The following is a 26,108-nucleotide window of genomic DNA, read 5'->3' as shown; positions in this document are numbered from 1 at the left end:
GCATGCCCTGCCTGAGTCTTCTTCCTACAGTGTTCCTTTCTTCATGTCAAGCCTGGTCAAGAGACTTCAGTGACCAGCCATTTAGCAACACAGATTTCCCCCAAATGCGAGCAATTTCTATACCCCCTTCATGGTTCTGGTCAACTTGTGTCAAACCTGTACTGTTATTATTTAATATTTTCTTTAACTTGACTTTAAGTCAACTTACTTTTTCCCCTTAGCTTTATCTTAAGTAATAATTGCCACCAGAGAGTTACACATTTTTCTAAAAACATAAGAATATATGCTGATTAACATAAGCATGTTTGTGCATTTACCCTCTGAAATCACTTTAGAGGTTTGATGACTGCATTTGGGGACCCAGTGGCCTCCCACAAGCCCTATAGCTTCATCTCATCCATCTAGCCTTCATTTTTGTCTTTACATATTTCCACTGCTGGGACCATGATGGTTGCTTCACTGTCTGTACACCTGTCATGGAAAAGCATTTGCCTCTAGCTGTGCTCATGCTGCCCTCTGAGCCTGGAAGACCTACCCCTTTCTCTCTACCTGTCCTTGAAGACTTGCCTCCTCCACAAGTCCCATAGCCCCTGATTGGCTCTCCCTTCCTGCTTCACTTACAGCCGATATCCATCATCCAGTGTTCCAGCTCATGCTTCTCTCATTGCTTCACATGTGCTGATCTTACCAACTTGACACACAAGTGCGCCCAACCTCACATGGCTTGTGCCTGCCAAGTCTTAGTCCATCTACCCATAGGGCATCCTCATCCTTCACTCAGCCCATTAAAATAGATGCTGTGCCTGAGGTGTCCCATCAAAGTTCTTTCAACCATGTGTTGTCTCTGCCCTTTCTCTGTTTTTCGTTCCCTAGCTCTTTCCTCTTTCTGTCGCCAGATGCTAATCCAATATTGCCTCCTCCATGGAGCCATAAAGACTTCTCCCACAGCTTCCTCTATTCCCTTCTCCATCAGCACAGATCACATTTGCATGTGGTCGTCAATGTACTTCTCTTCCTTCCATAGTAGACTGACTGTAAGCTCTTTAAGGAGAGGATCTTGCTGGATTTGGTGTCCCAGAGCATGGTACAGAACAGGCATGAGAATATACGGTATACATACACAATGGACTATTACCTAGCCACAAAAAGGAATGAAATCTTGCCCGTTGCAACAACATGGATGGATCTAGAGGCTATAATGCTACGTGAAGTAAGTTGGACAATGACAAATACCATATAATTCCACTCACGTGAGATTTAAGAAACAAAGAAAGAAAGAAAAAGACAAAAAAAAAATCGGACTCTTAAGTATAGAGAATAAACTGACTGTTGCCAGAGGGGAGGTGGTGGGGGAGGGGAATGGGTGAAATAGATAAAGGGGATTGAGTACACTTATTTTGGGAGCACTGAGAAATATATGGAATTGTTGAATTGCTATATTGTGCACCTATAACTAATAAAATACTATATGTTAATTATACTTGAATTAAAAGAGGGAAGCATCAAAAATGAGTAGAAATGAAAAAAAAGAAATAAACACTGAGTAAATATTAAATTTCTCAATCAATTTATGAATTAAGTGCCTTGAACTTTGCTGTTTCTGCAGGACTCTGTCCTTTACATCTTGACTTCTCTCTTTTTCCTTCCCTAAATTGCTTGTCCCAGGTAGGCAAATAGTAGGTGCTTGTTAAATTTGCAATAAGGTGAGTTCCATAGGAAATGCAGGAGGTAGCTAAGACTGACAATGAAAATTGATGCCAATTAAGGTAGTTCAGCAATTCTAAGTGCTTTCAGGCCTAACCTGATTTTAAACATCAAATGTATCATGCTTTTGATTATCGAAGGCAAAGGGGGATGTGTTTGGAGCCCTTTTACCTTTGTCCATGATTGAAAAGATGTAATTCATGTTAGGTAACTAGTCCTGTCCATTCTGCATCAGCTCTACATCTGGAGATGGTGTTTAATCCTTTTTCAGGATGGAACTGGTATCGTGTGTTGTGTGAGTGTGTGTGTGTGTGTGTGTGTGTGTGTGTGTGTGTTTGTGTGTGCATGCATGTAAAATGGAGAAAAAGAGAGAGAGCAATCCAGATGCCAACACACCTGGAATCTATTTGTGAGGATCACTGGTTCAGTCCACAGCTTGGGCCATTCATTTATTTCTTGCTAAGTGAACATCTGGGATTCAGTTTGAGACGCCAACAAGTTTGGAAGGGATCTCAAAGCCGTGGTTGGGATGGGGAACTGCTCGCCTGAGGTGGGAGTGAGAGAGGTGAGCAGGGGCTCTTAAACTATTCTGCAGACTTCGGTTCAAATGCAACAGCCAGAGGGTGGAGAAACCCTTCCCAGGCTGGGAAAGCATTCACAACCACGAATAACCAAAGAAGGTTCAATCAGATTAACGCAATAATGCAATCTGAAAAGTGCCCCCTTTCCCCTTTTCTCTTTCCCCCTGTTCCCTTCCCACCCCACAGTTCTAAATGTATCCAGGTATCTTCCTTTTCTAGGAAAAAAAGAAAAAGAAGAAGGAAAAACCTTGGACCTAGACCAGGAAGGAAATGCTATGAGAAAGTAAAATTCTAATTAGTTATAGATGAGAATTGGTCACAGATAATTACTCTACATTCCTTGGCTCATGCCTGAGAAGGCTTCAGAGATCTGTTTTTTGCTTGATATGTAGACATATATCTAGATACCTAGATAAACACACGGAGAGGCATACCATCATTAACAGATCTTGCAGAGTGCAAGTGTTTAGAACAGAAACGAAAGGGAAATTTGTCATTCACAAACTAGGAATGTTTGAATCCTTTGCTGTCAGGACTCTTTTCCTTTTCTCTCTCTCTCTCTCTCCCTCTCTCTCTCCGTCTTTTTTTTACTTTGAACTTTCTTAAAACAAAAGCAAAGGCCAATGGGTTCAAATAGGACCATTTTTAACAGTATACTTCCAGAAAATTTGTGCTGAGTTGAAAATGCCCCCTGTGACATCCACCAGCTAGAGTATTTCTCTTTCAATTTGCATCTGTCATTTTCCTACCTGTGGGTCAAAGGGGTCGGAGACCCAGATGACAGGCTGAGAACAAGCCAGAGAGAACATAGGAAGTCTGTGATAGGCTCTGCTCATGCCATCCTATTTAGAACCAGCTTTGCTGCATTGTTTTGGAGATTTTAAGGGGGGAAAATCCTCATAGCTGCCTGAAGTATTTTTCTCTTAAATCCTAGTCGCAATGACTCAACATTAACCATAGGCTGCTCGAGGCATGCTTAATGTCTTGATGGAGCGTGCTTTTACAGAGCAATGCTAATGTCTGAGGAATTCTCAGTCCTCCTCCTCTGCCCTCCCCAACAGAGCTCTCCCATATTCATTCCCAGGCAGCACAGACAAGAGAGAGTTTGCCTTTGGGGGCCTTCTGCCTTTTCTTGTTAGTACCCCTCATTCTGCTGAAACAGAGACCTCACTCTGATGCTCCACTCTAATGCTCGGCCTCCCACTGGCTTCACTCGGTTCTGGAGCTGTCCTTGCTTCCCCCTCACTCCACTGTACAAATCAGATGGTGTGTGCCTCATGCCCCATACTCTCAGGACCTTCTTTCCAGCGCTGTGATCAAGGGTGTTAATCTGTGCTGTTGTGATTGCAGCTCTCCAGTAACCTGGTTGCAGTATTCCAGCAGGTCCCTAACGAGATCTTCTGTTTTTCATAGCCAGAGTGAAATGGCCACCACAGGGATGCTCGGGCAGCCTTGCATAGCAACTTCCAGCACTGCAAGCTTTTCGCAGAGTTTACCATCTTCATCTCATTTGTTCCTCACTAATTTCGTGGGATAGGTAAATTAGGTATTCACTGACTCCTTTCTTCCATCCTTCCTTCCTTACTTCCTTCCGCCAACCAACCAACCAACCAACCAACCTACCAACCAACTGAATAACCAAACAACAAATGTATATTCAGCACCTACTAGTTGCTAGGAACTATTCTAAGTTCTGAGTTGAAGTGAACAAAATCGACATACATAAATAAATAAATAAATAAATAAATAAATAAATAAATATTAATAAATAAAAACCCTCTTCTCATGGCACCTCATATTTGGATGGGTACTCTAATAGGTGTCATTATTCCCATTTTTCATATGAAGAAGCCAAGAGAAAGAGAAATTAAACCCTAAGGACTTAGAGCTCATTTAAAGCTGAATGTAGAATCCAGGTATCCTATCCATCTCTCAGAAAAAGGAGAATAATAGAGGGATCTTAGGAATCGTCTCAATAACCCACTGATTCTGTTAATGTAGAAATCCAGGATGCTATGGTTTACATAGCCATGCAGCTCTTGGGGACAGAGATAGGACCACTGCCCACCTTCCTTAAGCCCCAGCCCTCTATGCTATCCTTGAGTTCTTGGACCCTGTAGGGGCCTATAATTCACTGGCTCTGTCATCTTGTCACTGTTCCATACCCACCTAATTACCTCGTCTTATTCCATTTGGGCTGCTATCACAAATACCAGAGACTGGGTAGCATAAAGCAACAGAGATTTATTTCTCACAATCTGGAGGCTGGAAGTCCAAGATCAGGTACCAACATGGTTGTGTTCTGTGGAGGGCACTCTTCTGGGCTGCACACTGCTGACTTCTTGCTATTCCTCTCCTGGTGGAGAGGGCAACAGATCTCTCTGGAACCTGTTTTAGAAAGGTAACAATCCCATTCATGAGGGCTCCGCTCTCATATCCTAATCAGCTCCCCAAGGCCTATTTCCTAAATTATCACCTTGGGGGTTAGGATCTCAGCATATGAATGTGGTGTGTTGGGGGGGGGAACTACAAACATTCAGACCATAACAACGCCCCTTACCTCCTTAATCAACATAGATATCATGGCCCATTTTCATAAGAACAATAACTCCCTCAACTCCCTTGTCCATCTCCCCCTCTTTTGTAGTTCCTGCAAAACCCTAACCTAGGCTAAATTTAATTTCAGTTGTTTGCACCCCGTCACCTAGGCAGCTTGGATGTGTCTGGACACCAAACACATGCTCACGTAGGCTGATCTCACAACTCAGGATCACTAACCTCACTGGTTGCTGCCCTACCAACTTCTAGCCTTTCCTGCAGTTCATTCTCCTGCTCTTTCCTGGAAACCTATTTCTTACCTTCTCTCCTCAGTCACCCACCACCCTTTTCCCCTCTTCAGTCCCTGCTGACAATCTAGCTTCCTTTTTCAGTGAGAAAATAGAAGTACTCAGAGAACTTCCATAGACTCCCATCACCACGTCTGCCATAACCCGTCACCTAACTTCTGCCTGCCCTGCTGTTGCCACAGATGAACTTTGGCCCTGTCAAAGGCCATTGCCATCACTTGTGCATTGGAATTTTCCCTGTCACCTGTTCAGGAGCCTCGCTCTAACAATTTTCCCCTCATCCCCTTCATCCTCAATTTACCCTATTTACCAGATCACTCTCATCAGCATAGAAGCTTGTTGCAATCCCCCCATCTTAAAAACTAAAAACAACAAAGCCTTTCTTGACTCCATATCCCCTGCTAGCTACCAGCCTGTTTTCTGTCCTCCTTTATTGTAAACCCCTTCAAAATCCTTGTTTCTCCTTGATTTCCTCCTCCCACTCTTTCTTGAGCCACTCCAGTGACTAGTTCATGCCAACCTCTGTACCAAGCTGCTCTGTTGAGGTCACCAGTGAGCTCCGCATTGCTAGATCCAATGTCATCCTTATTTTTCTCGACCTCTCTGCAACAATCCCTCCCCGCCTGGGAACTCTCTCCCCTCACTTGGCTTCCACGATTCCACCCTCTCTTGCTTCTCCTCCTACCACACTGGTGGCTGTTTCTTGCTCTCTCTGCTCTCCAGTGAATGGTGCAGCCCACCGCTCATCCTCACTCCTCTTCCCCTTTCTTCAATTCCCATAGTGGGACAATGGTTCTTGCCTTTAAATATCATCTACTCTCTATCTTGGTCTTATTCCTAAAGCCCAGATTTGCATATCCAGTTGTCTATCAGGTGTCTCCACTAGGATATTTATAAGCATATCAGATTTAATACATCCAAACCCCGTCCCCAGACCTGCTCTACCCACACTCCTCCCCCGTCTCCAGTAGCAATAATTCCACAGTTTTAGATGCACAGGCCCAATCTCAGCATCCACGTTCATTCCCCTGTCTCTCAAGCCTCACCTCCAATCCATCGGCAAATCCTGTCTACTCTACCTTCAAAATATTTCTGTCTTAACACCTCCACAGCTGCCACCCTGGGCACCAGGTAAAGAGAATTCCCAGAGAAGGGAGGAGCATGTGTAAAGACCCTGAGGAAAGGGAGGATGCAAGACCGGAATGTCCCAGAAGGGATCAAGGCATGATTCTTGAGTCTGGGGAGCTGCCTGCCATGTCGGGGTGAGGTCATCACTATGGGGATCCAAATTTTGGCCAGTGTCAAGTGGTCTGGCTGTCTGAAATGGACCTGGTCAGCTCTGGCGAATATACATGACTTTGTTAAGTTGCACGCTCAGTATGCCTGCAGTGTATGTTGGGTGCATGTGTCTGTGTCTGTGCATTCACATGCATGCATGAATGCGTTTTCTCCCATCCTAGACATGTTTTCCTGGAGTCTGAGCCCTCAGTGTACTAATGTGGCTTCATGTACAATCTACTGGTAAATTCCCACAGACCCCTTGCTCTTGAATTTAGTCCTAGAGAAAGCAGCCTATGGTCAGCCCCTGGGATTCCCTGAATTGTTCTAGGCAAAAGTGACTTAGGTCTTATGGGTCAGCCACCCTGGAACAAGAGGGCTTTCAGTGCCCTGTGGCTCATTCTTTGCAGCGTCAGTAGTATTCTGCTGTGGCTGCAAACAGAGGACTCTTTGCCCTTCTTTCTCCCCACCTCCTTCTCGCCTCCTGAAATCAAGGTTTTTTGGAGGGAGGGATATTTGGGCTTACAGGTCAGAGGCAAAGCAGGCTCAGGCCACTGATGTGCTCTGCTTTGTTTCTAACGACCGCGTAATTGGAGGAAAATTGGTCCAATGTGAGGTCCAGGAAAGTTCAAAAGGGGTTGTTTGGGAGTCTTTGTGCTTGTTTTCTTTTCACGCTCGAGTTCTGAGTTGGATCTCAGCAAGGTGAGATCCTGGGCAAGCCCCGGAGCTCTCTAGAACTGTACATAAATCTCAGTACAAAGTCACCTACAAGGGCAAGCAGGGACGTTCCCAATGGATAGATCCTTTAGGTCTGAAAGGTGAACAAGAATAAATGCTTGTAGGGGCGCCTGGGTGGCGCAGTTGTTAAGCGTCTGCCTTCGGCCTAGGGTGTGATCCCAGCGTTCTGGGATCGAGCCCCACATCAGGCTCCTCCGCTAGGAGCCTGCTTCTTCCTCTCCCACTCCCCCTGCTTGTGTTCCCTCTCTCGCTGGCTGTCTCTCTCTGTCAAATTAATAAATAAAATCTTAAAAAAAAAAAAAAAGAATAAATGCTTGTAGAGATGGCTCTGGATTTCCCTCCTCCCCTGGGAACAGTGATTCCGGGCCCCTCAGAGCCTTCCGGAAAGGCTGGATCATGAAATAGGCCTTGGACAGTAAAGCCAAGAGAGCACAGGGCCAGTTTCCTAGTCCACTTTGACTCAGTTTCTCTAGCTATAAAACAGACAAATGCTCTCTGTTACTGACCTCTCTACCAGGATTGTTATGAGGCCTGCTGGTCAACCAAGCACCAAAGTGTTAAGGAAGCAGAATGGTGAAGTGGTTCAAAGCACAGGCTTTGGTGTCAGAGAGACCTCTTTCCAAACCTTGTTTATCAGTTGTGTGACTATGGACAAGTTACATAACCTCTCTATGCCTCAGTTTCCTTCTGTAAAATAATGACAGTAACAGTGTTTATTTTGAGAGTCACTTTAAGGGTGAAATGAGAGAATGCATATAAACATCTCACACAGTATTTAGCACAGCGTAAGTGCCCTATCTTGACAGAAAGAAGGAAGGAAGAAACAACAGGAACAAAGAGGTCATTACTGTTGCTCTGATGCTAAGACAAGGTGGCTGATAGGCTAGTTCTCACCAAATACCCAAGACCCCTGTAGATCCCTCAGCTTCCTTGACAGTTAGGTTTGTGCCGTGCCGTTAGTTCTGGCCAATAAACTGAGAGCAGGGTTGTTACGAGTCATTACTTGGTCAGGAAAGCTGAGAGCTGGTATGGCTCCTTGTTTCCTCTCTTCTCCAGCCCAGCAGACTGGGAGACCGTGCCTTCCCTATGTCATCTCACAAGATGGAGTGAGTTCTTTATGCGAGCGTAGAATCGGTGTTTACTGTTAACTTGATGAGATCTTTGACCTCATTTGTTACGCTAATAGCCTTGCTGACCGGCACAGTAGTCTATGCAGGAGAACTAAATCTGTTTCTGGCCTCCGAGGCATCTAGGGATGACGATGGTGACAAGAACAGTAGCTGCAACAGTCACTATTTATTGAGCCTTTGAGGAGCGCTGCAGAGACCTTGGCAGTTGTTAAACCATTCATCCCTCTCAGGGACCTCATGAGGTACACATTTTGCTATTACATAGTAATTGTGATCCTAAAGTAAACTTTAAGTTATTTTTAAAGTGGGCTCTCTGGTGTACCTGGGTGGCTCAGTCGGTTAAGCATCTGACTCTTGATTTCAGCTCAGGTCATGATCTCAGGGTTCTTGGGATTGAGCCCTGCATTGGGCTCTGTGCTCAGGGGGGAGTCTGCTTGAGAGTCTCTCTCTCCCTCTGCCCCTTTCCCCATTCTCTCTCTCCTCTCTCTCTCTCTCTCAAATAAATAAATAAATAAATCTTTTTAAAAAATAAAAAAGAAATAAAACGGGTTCTCTCAAACAACTTTAATGAGGAGAAAACTGCTTAGGGGCAAGCATTTTAGACGATGGAAACAAAGTTATTTCTCTCACAGAAATGTCAAAAATAAAGGTTTTAATTGCTATTAAGGACATTCTGAAGTTACAAACTAAAAATAACGGATTTTCAAAATTGGCATGAGCCAGCCTAAATGTCAGGGAGCAAATGCTGAATTCTGTTGAAGATAAGACTGAGGTCAACTTGCTTCTGAACCATCAAAATAAATTGTGGTTTGGACCAGAAGTGCTATTAAAAGGAAGCCCCCACTAGATCTCAAGAAAGCTGCTAGCAAAAAAATAAAAACACATTTTAAAAATGGAAATCCCAATGGCAAAGAAGAATCAGTCACCCAGCAGAAGTGGCCATGGATGCTGAAGCAAATTGGCTTTCTTTCCACACACGGGAATCATTTCTGATCATGACAGTGAGGTAAACCAGCAACAGCACAAATCAGTTTTCTTACTGAACTGATCAGGTTACATCCAGTTTGCATTATGAAATTTGCATAGCAGGAAAAAAGCCTGAATGTGATTTGACCAGTGAGGAAACCAAGAAAATAAGAGGACTTCAGTGTTTACAGGAAGCAAGTATAGGAATAGCCCCACATCAGGGCTGTCTGGTTTTTTCACTTGCAAAGGTCAAGTTTTTTCCCTTATGCTCACAGAGTTCGCCTGATGTATAGTGACACCTGTATATCCTCATGGATGACGGTGCTACCTCTGAGCTGGGATTCGAGACTCTGCAGTTTGGGGCTGCCCTTCCTCTGGGCTTACCTGGAGCCTCAGCTCCATTGTCTCTCCATCCAGCCATTGGAGGAGGCTTAGAGCTTCTTCTACTCTGAACGACAGAGACTCTTTGGCCCTTGTTGCTTAAACATGTGACATTTCTGAAAGTACCAGTTGACCCGGAGAGCATCTAGGCTGTCTAGGAAAGTGCCTGGGGTCTGGGGAACCAATTAATTTCATTAGTAAAGTAAACAATCCCAGTGACCTTTGGGAGTTAGCACACTTTGACTTTTCCCCTCCTTCAGGCCATAGCTGGGCAGCTGGACATGCCACTGCTCCCTGAGGAAAGGAAGGCTTGGCTGTGCTGTGGCCTTGCCTTGGCCTGGAGGCTTCTCACCCCGTGCTTTACCCAGCGGGGGAAGTACTGAATGAGCCCTGCAGTTCTTGCCTTGCCTGTCAGTGAGGCAGGTGAATCTGCAAGAAGTATCTGGAGAATGCGGATAGACAAGTGGGCCCTCTGAGTTGTGTTCGCCTCCAAACAGGACAGCTTCTGTCACCTAGCCCAGGAGGGCCATTGATTTTCGGGTGTCCCAAATTTGCCATTCTTCCCTTATGATTTATTCACGAAATTCAGCAGTCCCTTTCTGAAGCACCTCCCACTGCCTGCCCAGGGCTGTGTGGGCTGCAGTTGGGACAGCAGGAAGATACTAGATGGATTTTCTACTCTTGAGGACCTTCAGAACTTAATGGGAAGATGAGACTCACACATTAGGTGATAAGTTGAGACAGTGTGTAATGAAGAGCTAAATTAAATATTATCATTATCCACGGTAGTTAAGAGCACAGGTTTAGTGTCTGGTTTCAGATCCCATCACAATCATTTTGGTCGGGTTCAACTTTGGGCAAGTGCTTTAACTTATTTAGTCTTCTGTTCCCTTACTACAGGGCTACCGAGAGTACTAGCCTCAACGCATTTCTGTGGGAATTAGGTGGGATGGTGCAGGTAAAGAGCGTAGTACAGCACCTGAGTCGTGGCCTCCCTGTTACTATTAACTACTGATACTAGTTGTCAGGACATATTTGAGAGACCCCAGTAGTATAGAAATCTTGAATCTAAACACACCACGTTTAGTGTGCTGATCTCCCTTCTCTGTTCCTTTTAACAGTGATTGGTAATCTCAGCTGATCACTTACTCACTTAGCAGGAGCCCTGGGGAACAGTTTTAACACCTCCACCCCTGTAACTCCCTCTGACTCTGTTGATGATGCCTCCCATATATCTCCTACACCCCAGTACCATCCTCATCCTTAAGCTGGGTCCTCACACAGCCAAGTGGATTACACAAGAGCCCTCTTCACTCATCTCCTTGCTTCCTTTTTCACTCTCTGCCAAACCAGGTTTACTGCTACTCAAGAGGACTTTCTAAAATCCAAACCAGATGATCATTCCCTTACTCACACCCCTCCTGTGGCTTCCCATTACTCTCGGAAGTCACCCGAGCCCAGATTCTTTATCATGACCCACAAGGGTCCTTGCTGTAGGACCCTGCCTAGCTCTATGGCTTCATCGCTTCTGTTTCTCATACCATCCCCGGATCCAGCAATGCAGGCTGCTCCCCAAGTGCTCCTTGGTCTCATGGTCCTCCGTGGCCATGCACTAGTCTAGAACCCTTTGTCCCTGTCTCCTGAAGAGTTGTAGTCATGCTTCAAAACTAAATTCCAACCACTTCCTTTGAGAAGCCTTCCTTTACCAGGTCTGGGTTTGCTGGCCCCACTCTGTGCTCCTACGATACCTTTGTCTTCATGTCTATCTTCTCCACTACCACCTGATATTTGAAAGGGAATATTCTTATTCATCTTTGTATGTTCATATTGAAAAAGGACTGGAGAGACGGATGGATGGTAGTTGGGTAGAAAGCTGTATGGATGGGTGGATGGATGGATGGATGGATGGATGATTGAAAGGATAGATAAATGGACGAATTCAACAAAAAAAGTGGCAAAGCCTCTAATCAGATATTCCACCCAGATGCCTCCAGAAAGGTCATCGGCAGTACTGCAAAGCTTCATAGTTTTCATGCCGAAGAGCAGTATGACCTTGCAATTCACACCCAGTGGGTTTTGGACCTTGATGCTGCCCATTGTACCAGCAGGGAAACTAAAAAAGAGCGCTGATCTCAGAGGGAGAGGGACAGCGGGGTGGACTTTATCTTATCACTGACCTGGTGTATGGCCTGTTTGTCAACCTCCTCAGGTCTGCCCTAATGTGGGTCCCATTCCGTCCTTAGTTCCATCCAGGCGTCATGGATCTATTTTCAGCTTGAACCATGGCAGAAGATTTCCACCTCTGGGCCCAGGGTGATAGAGCAGTGGACGGCATGAGTGATCAAGGCCTCATGGCTAGTACTCCCATCAGCAACCCAGGGCTTCCCTGTCCCTCTACCAGGAGAATGACGTATTTCATACTGTTCATTTTCCTGTCCAGGAGCTGCTCTCCAGCAGTCCCGTGGGAAATGCACCTTATGCAGCTTGGAGCCTTCATCGGCTCTTCAAGGAAGACCTTTCGGCCGGCTTGGTTAGTTAAGTCAAAGTGAATAAATCCTGTAATGAACTGGAAATGAACTACGGCATCAAACTCCTTGAGATAGGGAGAACCAGCATGAGGCCCGCCCAAGCTGAAGCGGAAAAACCCAGAGGCTTTGGGAGAAGAGCCCAGCCCAGCTGCCCTGGAAGGCTCATCAGGGTTTACAAAGCAGCAGGCAGAGCACAATTGGCTCAATTTGGTTGTGTTTTTATTTTTGTCCAGCCACAAATACTGAAAAATGATTCCTTCCCTTCCTGGAGCCTTGGAGCCAAGCTGGTTTTATTTTTAGCTTCAACTCTGGTTTGGGGCTTTTAGTGCACTAAACACCCTACCCGACGCAGGCAGCGGCGAGCCAGATTTTCGGGTTTTTGCCTCGACTGGAGTGTTGGTCGTCTGAATGTAACTGTCACTCAGCTTTGTGCGGCTGTGACAGTAGAGGGTGGTTCCAGACAGACCCACAGAGAGACCAGTTCTGGCCTTAGGGACCTCCAGAGAGTCCTTTTCGGGGAGGGAAATGTATTCAGAGTGGATGGTTGTCTTTGCTGGGGCAGAAGGGGCGGCAACCGTGGATGAGAGGAAGCAGAGGGAAAAAAATAAGAAGAAAAGGAAAGAGGAAGGGAGCTGTCAGTTATTGCAAGACTTCGAGTGGTTCGTGGTTGGGAACCAGGGCTCTGGAGGCAGACTGCCTGGGTCCAGATGCTGTCCCTACCACTTCCTCACACCGTGGCCTTGTGGAATGTGCCCAACCGCTCGGGTCACCAGTGTCCTCAGCCGTGAGGTGTGAATCATAATGACGCCTGCATGCAGCCTAGCATCTGCCATGCAGTTAGGACTCAACATCATTCTTATTATTATCACCATCCTCTTGCTGCAATGCTAGACACTTAGGCGTATACTGTGTCATTAAGAATTACTGTAACCCAAAGAATAGGGTTATTTTGCACATAGAACACTGAGGCTCAGCAGGCTGGGTAACAGCCCCGAGGTCTCACAGAGAGATCAAGATATAGTTAGACCTGAAACCAGCCCTGGCCAGCCCCAAAGTCATACCACCATGACTCCCCTGGGATCAGTACTCCCGAATGACATAAAGGGACCTAACACTGATTGTATGGGAACTGATCTAAACAATCAGCTAGATCACCCTTCCCCGGGCTCTCCCTGTCTCTCCATTTAAGTGACAGGAACACAAAGAATAGATACTGTGCGTGATCAAAAGAATACTGGTCAAACTCATGGAAACAGCAAGTATAGTCCCTTATCAGGGATGGGGCGGGGGGCGGGGCAGGGGTAACAACCTGAAATAGTGTTTCAGTTTTGCGAGATGAAAAAGATCCAGAGATCTGCACAACGATGTGAATATACTTAACACTACTGAGCTGTACAGTTGAAAATGGTTAAGATGGAAAAAAAAATTTTGCCACAATTAACAAAAAATTAAAAAAGAGCACTGGTGTGGGAGTCAGGCTGCCCATAGGGTGAGGCAGTGAATTTGAGCTTATCCCATCCACCTTCCCAGCCTCTTGTCTGGCCCTCCTCATCAAGGGGCTCGCTAACAGCGTCACTGGTCCATACCTGCCCACACACACCGTGAGCCCCTTCAGGGCTGAGCAGCACAATTTCTGACGGGAGCATTATTCTGGGGTCTTAAATGTGCCTCTCTTACATGCTTTTCCCTTTTTAACCCCCTTCTAGTTCCCTGTCCCTCTCAAGTGTTTGGCCATCAACTTGGGATGAAAGAGGGAAAATACCAAAATCCCACCCAGGGAATCATGTCTGCTTGGCATGGTGGGTGGAGTGTGGGCTTTGGGACAGAACCAGGGAAGAAGCTCACCTTTCCTTCAGTTTGCTTAACTCTAAGATAAGATAATAATGGTTGTCCCAGGTAACCAAACAGGCAGTTCACTCTAAGGAAGAAATTCAACGAGGTTATAAACTGTTCTTTTGCTCCAAGACATTCTGGGGACAGATGTGGAGACACTGGTTTGGATGCTCACTGATGAGGCTACATGAAGATACTAGGAGAGGAGGCATGGGAGCAGGCAGGGAGCAGGGTCTCCCTCTTGGCCTCCCACTCTCAGGAAAGCAGCCTTCTCAGAGGCCACAACAAGGGTTCCGTGTCCTTTGGAAACACACATAGCCTTCTTTACTATTGGCATTAGTATTGACCATTCTCAGGAGAGTGTCTGACCGGCTCTGTTGCTGCCATCTAACATGGGGCATTCCTTCTGGCCGAGTTTACCTCCAGCCACACAGCATGCCCAGACTGTGATCTTTGACCCAAAGCCGACTGCTCCATTAGGCATGGTGGGGACAGTGTCCAGGGCCAACAATACTTTTAGAGGCCCATGAAAATGCTTTCATTTCTTCTAAAATTATAAGGAAAAAAAAAGCCCTTTCAGGTCAAAGTAAATGTTATTATAGATAATATTAATATATTTTATACCAACATAGTTATGAAATATATTAATTTTTATAGAGATAGGGACAAACAAAGTCAAGTGTCAAGGGCCCATGAAAGTTACAATGTAGCCCTGCTCTGGGCCAAAGAGCCAGGCTGGCAGGGATTCCATCTGGCCCCTCAACCCGTGGCCTCCTCTACTTCCATAGTAACTTCTATCTCCCCACCACACCACCACCGCTATCTAGGATAGAATATTCTCTCTGGTATTTTATTTCTTTTTAGGGACCCATCTGGCATATCAGTTTCATCACTTGGCAATAGCTACCTGGAGCACGTGGCCAGAAAATTTCAAAAGGCTTGTATGGAATCTGTGGGAAAGAATGTATGATCAATTAGTGATGTCTGTCCTAGGCTCATGATGGGGGAATGAAGCACACATGCTGTGCTCGTGCCTATGAGTGACCTTTGCCTTATATCCTCAACTTGACTTCAAGCTTTGCAAGACAGAATATGCCTTAACATGATGTGTATCCCTCATTGAAAGATCTAGAAGGTCTCTTTATACCTATTGGTTGGTTGATTGATTGATTGAAGTGGTATCTGTGAATACACTTGATCCAATTTACTGTCCCCTGACATCTTTTCATTCTTCTCTTCATCTGTAGGCGCCTGAACAAGAATAAGCTCCAGGTCCTCCCAGAATTGCTTTTCCAGAGCACACCGAAGCTCACCAGACTGTGAGTAGACTTGAATCATGTTCTCTACCTGGAGTCCTGCCTGGCTTTGGTGATACGGATATTGTGATTGCCTTCGTGAGTGGAGCCTGATGCCATGCAGAGAGTGGCAGTTAGGCCATATGCACGGGGACTTGGAGCTGGGCTTCAACGTGGCATGCCCCCACACTCCCCTCCACACCCAACTGTTTGCTCCCTTCCTTCAGAGATCAGTGACTTAAGTGGCCAATGAGAGTTAGTGACTTGTAGTAGATCTCCTCTTTGCAAGGAAGGACATGCTGCCATTTAAATGGGTCTGGCCTTACCCAGGGAAATGCCCTGAGGATGAGATTTGAGATCTGACACCATTGGTATCTGAAGGCACTGGATTGGACTGAACATTTCAACCTCAGCCCCCTGCAGACTAGAACCCCTCCTGCCCTTTGCCTGCTTCCTACCACCGCCAGTCTGGGAACCCTGGGTCTGGAGATCTATGGTTTTGTGGGAAAAGGAAGGAACACCTTGAATTTTGCTTTATCTTCCGGAGTGGCCCGGGATATAATGCAGGGGGAAGATTGGAGATGCGTCTGTGCATTTGTTCAGTATGAGAGTGTGGAGGTTTAGGAGCTTGAGATGCATGTCAGAATGGAGATTGTGATTCACATATTGTGGGTGTTAGGCAAGTGCTAATTAACTGATAGTGAATGGCTCCATGGTTCCGAACCTACAAGTCATACTGGCAATGACTCTTGTAACACATGGGATGAACTGGTTGGCCCAAGCCGTGGTTTTCTGAATGGAGTGACAGTGTCTGGCTGCTTAGTAGTCAAGCAGTGAGATTTACAGCCTGGCTGGAAAGACTCTAACATTACTGGGGAGGCCCCAAACTTGTGGCCACATTCCCAGTGGCTGTGTTTAATACCTATTTATGCAATCGAACAATGCATGTAGGCTCCAGGATACATTGAGAAATATGAAACACATGTCAGTGTGTGCACTTAAGAGTGAGTTCTGAATTAGGAATCTGTATCTATATCTGTATCTGTGGGTACACACAAAGAAAGAGACCATATACATACGTGTATTTTAAAGGGTACTTTGTTGAAACAAGAACAGCAAGTGTTGGCTGGTGTTTAAGTGCTACCACAGCCCGGCTCGCCTTCTCTCGGACACACCTGTACCTTGTCAAGGTCTCCTCGTGCTGTGTGCTGTATTTCTCTGGCTCAGTCCGCTGGCTGACTTTGCTAAACATGGGCAAAAATATGTCCCCCTTTGCACCCTTCCTCTCTGAATCCACCTTGATGGGCGTGAGGGTGAATACAGTGACGTTCGGCGGCCTGGGTGTATGGCTGAGTTGGACAAGCAACACGAAACAGGCATGCGGGGAAACAACCTGGTTTTTAATTTCCTCTTCCTGTGTAGTTCCTTCCCTCATGTTCACTTACTAGCCGTCTCTCCACCCAGCACTACACTGTGCCTTTTCAACCTGCTCCTAAATAATGCTGGCTATCTGCTCTTCATCAGAAATCTCAGCATCACTTTCTAGGCACACAGAAGGTGTGTGGGGGGCTGGGGCTGCTGGAAGGCTTCGAGCAGGTGGGGTCTGAGTGTTCCACTTGTTGCAGGACATCGGGCGGGCTGGTTCTCATGGAACGTGGCCTTCCAGCTGCTCCCCACGGCCATCAAAATGATGCCCGTCTTGTGCAAGTCTGCTCTTGATCCAAGCAGAGGAGGACTTTCAGGCAGCAAGATGCTGGGGGCCAACCGCAGGCAGACAGCCCAGGCCATGAGAAACCCCAGGGTAGTATCCTGTCACTTTCTAACTGAGAGAGGTTGAGGGAGTCACTTTCCCTTCTGTGCCTGAATATCCTCATCAGTAAAAGGCAGACACCCCTCCTCCCTTTCATCTTCTTCGCTGAGGAGTTGTGAGCATCAGACAAGATCACAGAGTGCGTGTGTTTTCTAGGGTTTACAGTACGGTGTGAGTGTCATCACCAAGATAACTATGGCTACTCCTACACTTCCCATCTCGTCAGCCTCACTGTCTGATCTCTTTCTCTGGGGTGCAGGAAGGAACTGGGAGTTGCTGTGAGCACTGAGGTGGGTGACACTGAGCTTTTACTTCAAGCCAGAAGAGCTATAGCTGGGAAGGCAGGGACGACACTCGACTCCATTTGGTGGCCGTTCCTCTCCAGGTCCTAGCCAGGCACAGAGGCTGGCACACATCAGCTCTCAGTGAATGGGCAGATGAAGAAGTGAAGGATATAGTCCTAGACGTATAAACAGTGCCCTTAGGCTCTGTTTCTTTTATCCTCCATTCACTCATTCACTCATTCATTCATTTAATAAGCTCCTCCTCTGTGCTTGTTCCAGCCTGGCCTCTGCTGGGTTTTCAGCTGCAGACATGAAGGATGCCCAGCTTCTCCGTGTGCCTCATCATGACACATTCTGAATGGCTGCCAAAAAGCTGAGAGCTAAATATAATTTTTTTTTTTATTGAAGCAACTATATTAACCCAGGTTTCAGCTATAATCAGCAATCCCCTTTTTTTTCCTCTGGGCTTGATCTTTGATTTTTCTTAATGGCCCTATTGTGTCTTTGTCTTATTTTGTCAGCCACTGCAGGGCCTTTTTGGAAGTAAACAGGGTACAAATTAGAAATCAGTAAATGTGCAATCATGAGTGTGTATACATATGCCACTAGCTCTGTTTTAAAAGAGCATTGCATCTCAATAGACACGGTGAGCCATTTTCCAGGGAATGCTAAATGTGGGTACTGTGTGGCTGTCTACTCCGTAGTATGCCATGTGGGATAAGTAGCAATTCTGGACACGCCTTTTCCTTTCTTACTAGATCTGTACACAAAAACTGCCTAATACTCAGTGTTTATCCAAAGAATACCTTTTGGAAAGGCTATGGACATGTAATAAGATGTTTTCAGGAGTGATGGGAAAGGGAAATAATATTTATTGAAAACCTGCTATTATAATAACGCTACTAACCAGTGAGTGACAGAAATGTGACTAAAGTTAGTTTAATCCAAAGAGGAAATATATTAGTTTATATGCCTGGGAAGCCCAGAAATAGTTATGGATGGCTTTAGGAGCAAGTGGATCCAGCGGCTCGGTGGTGTCATTGGGACTTCATCTCACTCCCTCCATCATGTGTAACAGCGCACATGATGGTGGGAAAAAGAGAAGACTCCGGGGCACTAATCTGGCAGTCCGGGTAGCGTCAACAGTCCTGCAGGAAAGAACCAATGGTGGATTGCTTAGCTTGGTCACACGTCTATATCAGAGCACATCGCTATTGCCAATGAGGTGGTGTCCTTTGACTGATCAAGTTCAAGTCATGGGTACATCCCACCTGTTTGGGGATGAGAGTATGGGTTTCCCAAAAGAAACAAAAATCCTGTTATCAGAAGATGGGGGAAGTGATGCCACACTTGAAAACAACAGATGCTGCGAGTTTCTTGAGCACCTACTTCGTGCAGACTGCTGTGCTTTGGATCCTCAGTAACACTGCAAGGTAATAACAATAGCAAACCCATTGACTGGCAGGTGCTGTTCTGAGCACTTTATGGAGAACTCATTTGATACTCCTACCAACCCTGTGGGATAGGTGCTATGACTATTACTGTTCGATCAATGTGAAAGTTCGGCTCAAAGAGGTTAAGAACTCACCCAACATCATACAACTACTTAGTGACAGAACCAGGATTCAAATTTGGGTAATCTGACTCTGGACTCTGTGCTTTTCTCTACTACAGTCAGCTCCCTCAATACTCCCATTTTATAGTAGAGGAAACTACAACTCAGAGTTTGAATTACTTGCCCATATGGCCCACATTTCTAAGAAGTAGCACTATCCTGAGACTTTGCCTCAATGCCCCGATTTAACATTTACACCAATCCTACAGAGAGAATCATTATCAAATCTACTTCTGAAGCTTAGAGGGGTTATCATCTTACCCCACAGCTGTATAACCAAGATACAATGGAACTGGGACTCGAATACCTGTCTGTGTCTCTGCAGAGTCCTTCAGTTTTCTACCATGCCGAGCTAGCGATTGTGGAGACCTGAAGTGATGATAAAAAGGACTGATAATGGACCTGTCATATATCCAAGTGCTTCTGTCAGGCCTTTGTCACTCCACCCCCATCTACCCTCAGATCCAGCACCATCGATTCATTGATCCATACGTATATTAGTGGTGTATCTGCTGTCTTAGCACAAGCCAGAGCATCCTAGAGCTTGGAAGTGCCCTGAGGTCTAGGTAACATCACTGTGGTCGATAAAGGGCCAGCAAGGTCTCTGTCATGTCCTGGGCACTCAATAAATATTATCTCCCCCCCCCACCCCCATCTTGACATAGATCATAAGGTTCTCAAGTGTTGGGACCATGTTTCTGCTCTTCTTAAGTTCCCTACCACTCCTGATCCAAAGCTGAGCATAGGAGGTGGCAGTAGAGTGAAGGGGTTAAGGGGCTGTGAGACTGTGGACAAGTCACTTAACCTCCCAGGGTCTCAGGTTCTTCGCCAGTAAAATAAACAAGAGAACCTACTTCTCTGCATTGTTGTGAAGAGAAATGAAAGTAACCCACGCACAGCCTTCAGCTTTGACTCTAGCACATAGCAAGTTCTCAGTGAAGGATGGCTCTGGTCGACTTTGCTAGCTGACTGATGCGAGCAGTGCATGTGCCAGGGCTTTGGCATCTGTGGTTAATGCTTCAGCACCTGGCGAAGGGTTTGGGCTCCAAAAGAGATGAGGGTGAGGGAACACTGCACTTGGGATGGGAAGATCCTGGTCCTCAGACTGGCTCCACCACACACGAGCTCTGTGGCCTTAGACATGTTACTTCCCCTCTCTGGGCCTCCATTGTCTCGTCTAGATGGGATGGGATGGAACACAGTCCACTACATGGTCTATAGGTTATTAATTCCTCCCTTTTTTTATATCCCCTTCCAGCTTTCTCTACACATGGGAGAGGGAGCAAAGGATTTCTGGTTATTTGGAGGTTAAAGTATTAATGTTGCCAGAAATCATTAGAAGGAGCAGAATCTGAGGTGAAGACAGTGATTAAAATCCTCTGCATTTCACTGGGGCACCTGGGTGGCACAGTTGGTTAAGTGTCCGACTCTTGGTCTTGGCTCAGGTCACGATCTCATGGTTGTGAGATTGAGCCCTGCATCAGGCTCTGTGCTCAGTGCAGAGTCTGCTTCAGATTCTCACTCTTTCCCTCTGCCCCCCCCCAAATAAATAAATAAATCCTGAAAAAAAGAAAGCCTTCTGCGTTTTATCGATTAGAGAGCTTTAAGGAGACAAAGAACACAGTGGTTCACAACCGCGGTTTTTAAGAGTTTGACTTCCCCATATAAGGATGAGCAGACCACTGGGGTCCTTTTGGCCCGTCTGTCCTGGATTCACATCCAAAAAGCCCGTTCAATATTTGGTAGTGGTTTAAAGCCCGTAGATGAACTAGTTGTGTAATAGCAGCAGGACAGGGGCCCCCCATTCCCCACTCAGTTCTACAAGGTATGTGACAGCTTTAAAAAAAAAAAAAAAGCCACTGAGGTTAAATGCCCTGGCCTTCACTTGGGTCTGCAGAGTTGCAAGAGACTTAGAAGGTTAATCCCTGAGGCGGCTGAAAACACTGTGAAGTGTGGCCAACGGACTAGCCCCAAGTCACCGGGCTGTTGTCACTGTAGATCAGCGTCTGTCCAGAGTTAAAGGCTGGGAAACCTCAGTTTCCTGGGAATTTACTTCCAATGAGGGAACCCTCCTCTCAGCTCTCATTTCTGCTTGCTTGTACCTCTCCTTCCTCTTCACCTCATTGTCTGTTCTCGTCACCACCTTACGTGTACGTGCCCCATACTCCCAAACAGGAAGCTGCATTCAGCAAGGTGTTTCAGTGTCCCTTTGAGGCAGCCCGATGGGAGAGTAAAGAATCTGGCCTTCGGAACTGTATAGACCTGGGTTTGGATCCTACTCTCTGGGGACCTTGGGCAAGTAGCTTCAACTTTCTCGGTCTCGGGTTGGTTAGATGTGCTGTAGGGGTAAAAGCCATAGCTCCTGTCTTCGTTTGCTCAGGCTGCCGTAGCAGAGGATCTCAGACTGGATGGCTTAAACAACAGAGATGTATTTTCTCATAGTTTGGATCCTGGAAGTTGGAGATCAAGATGCTGGCAGGGTGGGTTTCCTGAGGCCTCTCTCCTTGTCTTAGAGACGGCAGTCTTCTTGTGCCTCTTCACATGATTGTCCTTCTGTTCACACTCAGCCTCTTCTCCTAAGGTCATCAGTGACCCTGGCTTAGGCCACACCCTAATGGGTATGTTTTAACTTAATCATCTCTGTAAAGACCTGATCTCCAAATACAGTCACATTCTGAAGTAATGAGGCCAAGGGCCTGAAGTATGAATTGGGGGTGGGGGTGGGGGTGGGGGATGACATGCCAGCCCGTATTAGTTCCCAAGTGTGTAGTACTTATTTGCATGGATCAGGTGCCCTATGACCTGCTTCTATGTATATCCTCTTACTCAATCTCAGGTTTAGGGGTTCAGATACTATAACATTTCCATTTTAGAGATAAAGAAACAGAGTCCTAGAGATTTGGACAGCTTGCCCCAAGTCAGAGCCAGCAACTGGCAAAGCCAAAATTTAAACCCAAGCTTGCCTGACTCCAGAGCCCACATTCCTAACCACAGCCTCCTTACTTTATTTATGAGAAGTTAGTAACTAGTTAAAGTGCCAGGCCCCTAGCATAAGCTCAATTAATGTTTATCCCTTTATGCCTTTGAATCCTTAAATGGGCCGAGGCTTGTTGAATGACTGGGGCCCCATACCTCTAGGTAGTACCTTTTGCTGTTCGTAGATCCCTTTGCAGCCACCTTAGTCTTTCAGTTTTGCACGAAACTTGGAAACATAACTACATGCAATATGTGTCTCCATAAAACTCTATATCGATGTGAAACAGTGCTATAAAAGTGAAAAACCAGTGGAGAAAACAAAAACCATACTACTCAATTTTCCAGCAGAGTTGTTATCTGATGTGGTGAAATGATAATAGGACGATGGGGAAACCAATCCATCAGGATGGTGGAGGTTTCAGAAACGGCCCTCCTGCCTGGAGCTGGATCCCAGAGACCTGCTCCCCCTGTGCTAGCCCAGCCTTCAGAGTCCAGGGACAGACCAGCCTCACCATCGCAGACGTGGGGTCACTTTTTCCAGGGGCACAGCCACCAAAAGCTCATGGAAAATATCCCTGCAAACTGGAGCCCCAGTCCCTCCTCCTTCTCCATTCCCCCACTCCCTGAACACTGCAGTGAGGCCCTGGCCTTCTGTTTGCTTTACAGCATGCTTCATCAACTGCAAGTTTCATCATGTGCTTGAGGACAGGTTTAGTTTTAATCTGCGTGTGGACAGATAATGGATTACAGTGGGTGCCATGTCACTCTTGGAATTTCTATTTTGCGTGAGTTGTACTCTGTCTCTAGTGCCTTAAGGTAGAGCCAGGAAAGAAGGCATGGAAGGTTTCTTTTCTCCTCCACTGAGGCTTTATCCATCCAGCTAAGCACAGAGCCTGTTGTCTATCCACAGAGTTGATTATGGACTAATGCTTTGAATTGTCTTGTAGACCCTTAAATGGTAGAATTTCAGAGTTAGGAATAAGTTATATAGGCCAGAATTTTTCAGACTTCACCGTGCATCTGAACACTAGGAATCTTGTTAAAATATGGATTCGGGTTCTCTAGGTCTGGGGTGGGACTTAAGAGTCTATATTTGTAACAAACTTCCAGGTGATGCCCCTGTCCCGGGACCACATTTGGTGAGCAAGGATCTAGGTTCCACTGCTTCTCAAACTTAGCATTTGGGGGGAAAAAAAACCCTTGTGGTACTGATTAAAATGTTGATTCCCAGACCATGTAACCAAGACATCTAGCTCATTAGATCTGGAATGGACCTAGGGTTCTGACCTTGTAAATAGGCACCCTACATGATTTTGGTGTATGTTACCTATGAGGATCTTTGAGAAACACTGATCTAGTACAAATCCTATTACTTTATAGATTTGGGAGCCGGCAAAAAACCAGACATCTCTTGAGCTTGTACTAGCCACCCTTTGTATATGCAATCTTCTTTAGTTCTCCTGCGGGGTTGATATTTTTGTGCCTACTGCATGGATGATGAAACTGAAGCCTAAGAGTTAGACTGACTCACTAGGAATACACCCAGGGCTTTCAGACCCCCAATTCTACGGATTGTTTTCTACCTTATCACGTGCCTCCTGTGCTAAAATACACCTTACAAAAGAGAGAGAGAAAACAATCATGGATCTCTGAAGTTCTCAAGGTTTAGTATTTTGTACTTTAATGCTTATATGAGTGTATATGAGGACGTGCTCATACCTGAGATCTAAAGTATTAAGGCTTGAAACATTAAAACAGAAAATTTATAGACTTAAATGTATGTGTGCAAGTAGACCTTCCTAAATTTCCTACAATGTATCAAGGGTAGAATTGGGTTTTATATTTTAAAACTCTTTGGCCCTTTGGGCCAACAGAAGAACTTTCTAAAGTGATCAAGTAATACTTGTACTGAGAACATTCTGCCAGCTTGAAAAGTTTTTTTTGTTTGTTTGTTTTTTGTTTTTTGTTTTTTTTTTTTTCCGAAAGAAAACCAAGCTGTGACTTTACAATGCTTTGGAATTACAGAATATGCTTGTAATTTTTACAATTCTGCACAGACTTCTTTGCCACATCTGGTTGATATTACTGGCAGGGATATATGGGGGAATAAACCATAGGCTGGAATGTGAAACATCCCACAAAATGAGTTTCTTATAGGTTGCTGCATAAAACATTTGATTCTCCCTCTCTTTGGAAGGATGCTTAAGTGATTTCATGGATTTAGTATTTTCTTTGGTTTGAAGGTGAGGGTTTTTGCTGGTCTACTTGGTGAGGGATCCAAGATGGCTCTCTAAAGATGTGTGCAAAGAGTTAACCATTCTAGAGTCATGCCATGGATCAGGGTGAGAAAAGCTACCCTTGAAGGAAGTTAAACCAAATTGGACACTGGTGATAATGGTGAAACCCTGGGGCCAACTGAATTGCTACAGAAAAAGGAAAAATATAAAGAGAAAAGGTTATATGTGTAAGGGCTTCAGAAAAGCTCCTGAATTTTAGTTCTGGTGGTGCATTAAACAGCTCACAACAAGAAGAGCTCAACTCCTTGCACACACAGCCGGAAGCCTTCATATGTCGGTGTGTTCTCTGTGCTGTATGTGAAAACAGTGAGTTGGGAAAGTGGAAAAATAAAACAAACACCCAGCTGATACCTGGCACGTAGTCAATTCCCTGTTGGGGACATTCCTGCCCAATTCCTAGGAAGAGAACTGTGTGACCAGGGACAACTAAAATATTCATTGAACACCTACTGTGTGTGTGTGTGTGTGTGTGTGTGTGTGTGAGAGAGAGAGAGAGAGAGAGAGGGAGAGAGACATGTGCTGGTTGTTGGGATGCTGAGTATATAGAATGCAGACATGTCTAATCTAAGCCCAGAGGGTGTGAGCATGGGCTTCTTGCCACCTGGCTCCGTCTCAGACTTCCTTGGCTGGGACCCACCTGCGGAGTTGGAACCTCTCTATACAATACCATGTGCTGCTCTCAGCACCTTGTGGCATGTGGTAAAGTCAGCTAGCCTCAGCACGGCTGCGTGGCTGTCACCAGGGTGCTCACATAAAGACTGTGTTCTCAGTGGCAACGTAGGCCATTATTGAGAATGAGAACCAGAGGCCAGCCTATGTGCACACCCTGAGATCCTTGTTCCCTTATCTGGAGTTAGAAACTCTCAAGGGAATTGAGAATGTCAGGGAATTATCACATTATATATAGAAAAATATAAGCCTTTTGAAGTGGGCAGACCCCAAACACACATTCTTCAATTGCCTGAATGATGCAAATGTACCCACATCTAATAATCTTGAATTATTTGTTCTTGAACCATATTCAGCATCAACAGAAACATTTCTAAAGAGCCTAATCATCTCTCATTTTCAACCAACATTTGGGAATCTTTCCAGGGGACAAATAGTGTTTTAATTTGATGTCCCAAATTCTAGCATAATTTCAAATTATCAAAAAAAAAAAAAGTCTGTAACTTTGACTTTCTTCTTTCTTTCCTGTGGGCTCAATATCCTATATGTTGAACATTAATTTTCATTTGTTAGGTTTGTAGTGCATTTTCAAAGTCCTGGAGATTGAAGATTGAATGAAAGTGTCCACACAGTATTAACAACAGCAGAACTATACTAACACAAACCAAATAGAAATGGAGAAGTTTGAGGGGGCAGCTCAAGATGGCAGCATAGGAAGGCCCTACACTCTCCTCTTCCCACGGGCATGCCAAAACTATAGCTACATACGGAACAATTCTCTATGAAAAAGACCTGGAAACTAGCTGAACAGCTCCTCCACAACAAAGGATAAAAAGGCCACACCAGAATGATTAGGAGAGGCAGAGATGTGGTCTTGTCAGAACCCCCACCTCTAGTGAGGGACAACCCAATAATGAGAGGGATCCCACAAACATGGAGTGTATCTCTAAGGAGCAAGGGGTTCAAACCCCATATTAGGTATCCCAGTCATTGGGACCTGCACCTAAGAAATGAGCCTACAGAATATCTGGCCTTAAAAACAAATGGGACTTATGTCCACAATAGCTAAATCGTGGAAGGAGCCGAGATGCCCTTCAACAGATGACTGGATTAAGAAGTTGTGGTCCATATATACAATGGAATATTACTCAGCTATCAGAAAGAACGAGTTCTCAAC

The 26,108-nt window shown here is 45.5% G+C and overlaps 1 protein-coding gene across 1 annotated transcript in view; it reads left to right on the top strand.

Annotated features, from left to right (window-relative positions):
• The window catches only part of SLIT3 (slit guidance ligand 3), a 594,031-nt gene that overhangs the window by 85,238 nt on the left and 482,685 nt on the right, over window positions 1–26,108 (top strand). The window contains exon 4 of the mRNA XM_026510940.4: window positions 15,233–15,304. Within this exon, the coding sequence (XP_026366725.3) occupies window positions 15,233–15,304 (72 nt within the window). The remainder of the gene's footprint in view (window positions 1–15,232; window positions 15,305–26,108) is intronic.

The sequence above is a fragment of the Ursus arctos genome, unplaced genomic scaffold (genome assembly GCF_023065955.2).
Source record: "Ursus arctos isolate Adak ecotype North America unplaced genomic scaffold, UrsArc2.0 scaffold_15, whole genome shotgun sequence".
NCBI lineage: Eukaryota > Metazoa > Chordata > Mammalia > Carnivora > Ursidae > Ursus > Ursus arctos.
Note: the sequence above shows the minus strand (reverse complement) of the source record. Positions and strands in the feature narration are given on the sequence as shown.